A 6,197-nucleotide genomic window follows, 5' to 3' on the forward strand; every position below is an offset into this window, starting at 1 on the left:
ATGGAGGAAACACCCCGAATGCGGGGAATGGAAGCAAAAAAGGATGGATGTTGTAAGGTCATGATTGTCAGCTGTGTCCTTGAATGAGAAGAAAGGGGGCCTTGACGGAAGAGAGCGCGACCGCATCAGGACGAAGAGGTTGCCACGCGGCAGGGTTTTTGAATCAAGGGTAGAAAACTCTCACTCAGAGTGTCTGAGAGTCAGGTAACATGTAATTTGTAGCTTCTGACGTTGAAATCAAATTTCTAAGTGACGTGTTGCATTAAAGCGATTTCCGAAGTCGTCCTGGACAACTGTGTACATGTAACGGAATATATATCAATCTCTACCAGCAGTCATGACACCAGCCTTAAATCAAATAAAGAATAAAAGGGCCATAGTCTGGTGCAATTTGCTTACGAGGAAAGGGGCATGGAAAAGAACTCCTGCGGGATGTGTCGACAAGACGGCTGTGCCGCTAGTACGGCTTTCCACACCTGCAGAACATATCATTCAAATTTGTAAGGTACACGCAGGTTTGACAAACTCATTAAATTGTCGTAAGAGCCTAAGCTAATCATCGCGCTGGAATTTGTTCCTTTCCTTTGTCTTCGAATGTTGACCCCACACACAGAGACAACGCGTTATAATCAAAACAAAAAGATCGCGATCATCATCATTGTCTGAGTCACCATACCGGTGCATCATCGAAGGCACCCAACTACGCAAGTAAGCCGGCTGCACGCTCACATATACGCCAAGAAGTCGCTTCCCTATCAAATCCAGACACCCAACGTGGCCCTTTCCTTCTCCCTCGTCGGCACAAAACAAAGTTATGGTCGGTACATCCTCAGACTGCAAAAAAGATATCCATGATCGACAGGCGCCACAGGGCTTCGCAACCCTAGGCGCTACCTTCCAAGGCATATTGGAGGATTGCTGCATTAGCATTTCCTCCCGTCTTTGTCCCACATCCTTGCTATAGAAACTGCCTTCTAAATTCTACCATTATCTCACTTTCTAGTCCACGCAAGCGCGGCTTTCTTGCCCCGTTCGGCCCCGCCCTGAACGTTGGCTACCTCCGATCTGTTTGCTTACTATGTACACCCTACCCAGGCAACATTCCTTCACTCACTACACATTCCCCTGCTACCGCAACGCTTCTTGTGCCTTAGTCAACAGCTCCCTCTCCCTAGTCTCGACCACTGCGGCCACGGCACTCAATCCCTTCCCTGCTCCCAGTCCCTGAAGGACGCTCTTGTTTTGCTCGTTCCCTTCCGCAAGTGCCACCACCCCCGCCAGGGCGCTGAGGGTGACCGCTCCCCTCCCTTTCCCTTCCTGTAGTCCTCCCACTACCGCCCCGCAAGCACGAGGCCAGGAAGTCTCCAAGTCCCTCTGGGGGAGGGAAGCTACCAAGTCCAAGCACAAGCGTTTCGCGTGCATTTCCGCGGTGTCTATAAGAGAGGAGGACGCGGCGGCGGTATTCGGGAGTGAACTCAGACGGGACCGTTTCTGGGACAGCAGGGAAGGCGGGGCGGGGGGAGGTGGGAGCATGAGTGTCGAAGGGGCGTGGGAGTGGGAACGAGGGTGGCTGATTGCCAGGCCCCCCGCAACCTCCTCGAACATGGTATGTACCGACGCGTCGTCGCTCAATATGGCAACTTCGTCTGTGCAAGGACAGGATTTTGAAGGGAAGGCATGAGTCTTACTCTATTGGAAGTTTCGGCCAGGGCACATTGATAACTGAGACATGCTTTTGGTCATTTCTTGTTCGACACTCACCAGGGGCACAGTCCCTTGCCACCAAAGTCAGCCATTTCAAGATTCCCAGAGCCGAGAGGCGCGTAATTTCCTTCTCGTCCAATACGTTTGAGGAGTAGGAGGAGTGGGAGGAAGCGACGGAGGAAGAGGAATGGATCTGCTTCCATACCGCCCTGAGAATGGAGAGCACTGCACGCACGTAGGACGGTCCCGAGGGAACAGGGAGGGTGCTGGCCGCGATGTCACCATCACCTTCCGCTTTGACCTCCGCGTGGCCATTGGCCTGATCGTGGGAGCCGTTGCCATTTCCATTAGTGTGGAGATTGGATGCGTGCTGGCAGGTGCGGATCTGGCCCGGCGAATCCATTTCCTGTAGAACCACGAAGAGAAGGGCGGGAAAGATAGGGACGGTGAGAAAATCATTTTTGCAGGGGAGCAAAAGCTTTCGGTGCTCCTTTTTTTACCACTTCCTGTTTCGCGCCTTACCTGAGCTGCTAGGGAGACGATCAAGCCCAAGGCCGCACTGCCAATGTCCTCGTCCGTAGGATGCAGGGCAAGGGAGAGTGCTACCAGAGAGAGGACGCTGGGAGTGATCAAGGAGGACCGTTGTAAAGGGCTTCCGTCTTCCGCGAGATTCTATAAGGAGAATGGAGAGATATATTGGGAGTGGAGTAATGAGTAACGACGGAAGAAGCGCCCGAGCGTTGGCTGAGCATCATCCAAGGAGTGAAACAGGAAAGTGAATGACTCGTTCGTACCTGAAGGCAAGAGAGTGCAAAGTGTTGCAGAACAGGCTGGCTGGGGTGCGCCTTTACCACGTCGACCAAGGCCGCCATCATCTGCGGTCGAGGAGAGCAAGAGGAGGGAAGATATACGTGCGTGAGCAATCGCCTTGGGACTATCCAGAGGAGAAGCGTGGTTGTCCCCCCACCCGGCTTGACGACTTCGTAAACCACCCCTTTCTGTCTCATCTCGGTAGTGACCTCACCTGCTCGTTCCAGACACGTTCCACTGTCTCAGGACTTTCCTCCGTCAAAGTTGCGAGGACCATGCAGCATTTTTCTTGCAGGGACGCCACGGACAGGTATCGTTTCATTAAGTCGAGCACGCAGCGGGTGATTCCGGACTGGGAAAATGGTGAGGACGTGAAAAAGAGCGAGAAGGACGGACATGAAGAAAACGGCGTCAAAATTGGATAGATTCTGGTTCCATGTCCTATTTCCCCAACTAAACAGATTTCCCGATCAATCGGCCCTCGCATTTCTTCCGTTGAACAGCACTGCTCTTGCCATCTCATCCTTTCACGATTTCTTTTTCTCCCTTTTTACCTGCAAAAGCATCTCCCTGGCCGTGGGACTCGCGTCTGTAATAAGAATCGCTACTTCCAGATAAATGTCTTGCGAGTCTTCGTCGCGCGCATAGTTCTCCATCGCGGCAACAAAACTGGGGAAGATCGGAAAACGAAAGGAGAAAGGGAAAGAACAACAAGAGTGAGGAGATGAGGATTTAAGCAACGAGTACACTCTGGTGTTGGTGGACATATATGAAGAGGAAAGAAGAAGGGAGAAAGGGAGGAAAGATACTGACATCAAAATGCTAAAATAAGTAGGGATGGGAGGACTCACTTGGATGCCGTGGGCTGGTCATCAAGTAGTGGGTGGCGGCCATTGACTACTTCCAGTAAGAAGAGAAGGGCGGGCGAGGCAGAAATTTCCAGTTCTGACTCGGCCGGGATGGTGGCCAGTGCACGCACCAAAGCCTTGGAGAGAAAGCGAAAAAAGTGTTGTGCATTAAAAACAGTGTAATGCAGGGTGAATATGCGCTGCAGTCAACTACCAGAGAATTGAAAGGCTCACTTACTCCCATATTCCCTTTTCTCCCTCTCGCTTTCCCCCACCCTGTCTTTCATCTTTCCTGCTTCTTACCTGGAAGGCCTGTGCTTCAGCCATCCCGTCCCCATCCCTCGTTGGCCCATTGAGATCGGTCGGCCTCTCCTTGGCCGGATTTTCCCTGTTCCACCCCACCGCCTGCTGGAAGGGCGGAGGTTCCGAACCGTTTGCCAGGACGGAGGGAGGGTGATGGTGGAACTTGTGCTGCGCCGAGGGGGAGGTGAGAAGGAAGGCAGTCTTGTTCAAAAGAATGGTGGTGGCTGTCGGTGAGAGGAGGGTGGAATGGAGGGAGGAAAGGAGGGGAGGAAGATGGTGAGGGGACGTAACGGTATTCCACGCTGTTCGCAGAGGAAAAAAAGAAAACGAGAGGAAAGAACACATTTGTGTGCATAGGGATTTTAAAAGAAATATCAAGAATACGTAGTGGAAAGCAGGAAGGTAGAAAAAACGGAATCCAAGGGGAACGGAGAGGGACGCACCTTTTTCTGCCAAACGCTGTGCCAGAGCCAAAGGCATGTAGAGCGCAACCATGGCCGCTGAACCCGCCACGTGGATCTGTCGGAACGAGTGACTGGTGGATAAATAGGGCGGGCTCATGTGCGTCGTTGGGTTCCCTTCCCAGCCGTCCGCCAAGTCAGGCCCTCGGCCATTTCTCGCCCCTTGGTTTTCTCACGTCCCGTCTACCCCCGCCTCGTACCGCCACGTCGAACGGGTGCTTGTTAAAGATTTGTGTCACAACCAACGCCGCCTTCAGGGCCACCAATCGATGCCGATTCTCCGCGTGCTGCCAGGCAAGTTTGGCGATGGCGAAGCAGCATTTGACCTGATACATACGCGGGGGCAAGACGTCGAGGGAGGAAGGGAAACCGGCTCTATGTGAGCACCTTTGGCCAGAATTGATTTTTTTATCGAGGTTTTTCACTCAAAACAATGCCGTCTAATTCACGATGTTTTGGCTCGCGAATCCCTGAAAAAGCAGTCCGCTCTAAGCCGTCCGCTCCCACTTTTCCTCCCTCCCGCTCTACCTGCAGGTCTCTCGCGTCAGGATGAGCGGCCATGACCGCCAATAGAACGCGGCAACAATCCAGCTGCCCCAGACAGCTTCGTTCGACGGCCCCGCGAGAGGATAGGCTGGAGGGAGGGGGGAAGGAGGGGGCAATGCTTGGATTAGAATGCCCACAGGGAAAACGGACTGACGCAATCATGTTCAACAACCGAAAAACGAGTTTTCCGCTAGATTTTATGATGTATCTCTCGCACGTATATATATATTACATAACGCATCATGCCTCCGTCATGCATGCATGCGCATGAAAAAGAAAAAGACGCTGCCTCGGAACATACCTGTAGATGGCCGTGATAGCCCCGTCTAACACGTCCAAGTCCCTCCAAAAGGTCTTCATCATCTGGACCAGGATGGCGCCGGCGCCCGCTTCGAAAACCCTCTGGGTGTTGGCCTCATGCCGGGAGAGAAGGGCATTTAGAGCGTAAAGGCCTGTCGAAGAGGGAGGGAAGGGAGCAGCGAGGGAGGCAGGGAGGGAGGGAAGGAGGGAGGGGAGGAAAAGAGAGGAATGAGGGAGGGCCAAAAGCACCCAGTGATCTGGTTGATAGACTAGAATAAATGTGGTTTAGGATTGAGAAAGAAAAGGCGGGACCAAGGTCAAGGAAGAGGAGTGCGTACCTGAGAGTTGGATCCCATAGTCGTCGGGCCATTGACGGAGGCTTTCAGTGACGCGAGAGCACAGACCTGCGAGGCCCAGACGGTTCTGCCATTCAGGATGGCCGGTGGCTAGACCCACGAGTGCCTGGAGGACAAGAAAGAAGGCCGGAGGGCGGGGGGGGATAAACGCATTGGAAAAACGCGATCCGGGTCGTTGGACTCGGTTCCTGCGCCGATAATCCTGTAGTGTCATGCAGCTCCCTTTGCCATCCTCGCACAGCTTCCTTTCCCTTCATTCATTTCCCCAGTGTACCTGACAAGCGGCGGCTTGTAAGTCCTTGTCGTCGGTATGCATCTCAAAAATGCGCGTGAAGAGCTCTTCAGCTGACTCCTATCGTGGAAGGGACAGGGACAAGGGAACGAGAAAAGGCGCCAAGGAATGAGATATTAGGACAGGATTCCACAAGTAACGTTTACAAATAGCAGGGTTTGGTTACATATTAGCTAATAGAGGTAAAACGACGGGGAAAAGTATGAAATGCAGGGAGCGAAATAGGGTGGGAGGGAGGGAGGGAGGGAGGGAATACCTGTTGGAAGTTCGCCCTTGCCCCTTCGCTTTTGGCAGCCAGGGCTTCGATTGCTTCCAAACCCATTAATTGGATGCAGCGATCCCCGCTGAAAGTCTGCATTGCCGTCACGACGAGACGACAGGCCCCCAGCTCGCCGAGACGAGTGACGTTTTGGATCGAATACTGGGGGGGCGGAAGAAAGGAACCAAGACCCACGGTGGCATATGAGTATCAAAATACATCAACACCAATTATTCAAGAAAGTCGTAACACAGCTTAAGTGAAATACGTGGAAGAGGAAGGGAGGGAAAAGTAAGGGAGGGTAGGAGACAGAGGGGG

The 6,197-nt window shown here is 53.0% G+C and overlaps 1 protein-coding gene across 1 annotated transcript; it reads right to left on the reverse strand.

Moving 5' to 3' along the window:
* On the reverse strand, nt 1-6,050 carry NGA_0248420 (Aardvark). Its single transcript, XM_005852689.1, has 13 exons — nt 5,877-6,050; nt 5,603-5,680; nt 5,311-5,434; nt 4,974-5,229; nt 4,327-4,501; nt 4,109-4,184; nt 3,666-3,967; nt 3,366-3,499; nt 3,069-3,183; nt 2,499-2,579; nt 2,227-2,376; nt 1,762-2,110; nt 1-1,646 (listed from the first exon to the last, which is right to left on the reverse strand). Exons 1-13 carry the CDS (start codon nt 5,976-5,978, stop codon nt 1,129-1,131), a joined length of 2,460 nt encoding a protein of 819 aa, XP_005852751.1. The 5' UTR covers nt 5,979-6,050; the 3' UTR covers nt 1-1,128.
* Nucleotides 6,051-6,197: the final 147 nt, after the last annotated feature.

Source organism: Nannochloropsis gaditana, assembly GCF_000240725.1.
Source record: "Nannochloropsis gaditana CCMP526 unplaced genomic scaffold scaffold1011, whole genome shotgun sequence".
Lineage (NCBI taxonomy): Eukaryota > Eustigmatophyceae > Eustigmatales > Monodopsidaceae > Microchloropsis > Microchloropsis gaditana.

What these genes read in the sequence shown, in the direction of transcription:
- NGA_0248420 (XM_005852689.1), bottom strand. Translation starts at nt 5,978, where the DNA reads ATGCAGACTTTCAGCGGGGATCGCTGCATCCAATTAATGGGTTTGGAA. An exon ending in CTATGGGATCCAACTCTCAG is followed by an intron (nt 5,230 to 5,310) that starts GTACGCACTCCT and finishes TCTATCAACCAG; the next exon opens with ATCACTGGGTGCTTTTGGCC. An exon ending in GACCAGCCCACGGCATCCAA is followed by an intron (nt 3,184 to 3,365) that starts GTGAGTCCTCCC and finishes GATCTTCCCCAG; the next exon opens with TTTTGTTGCCGCGATGGAGA.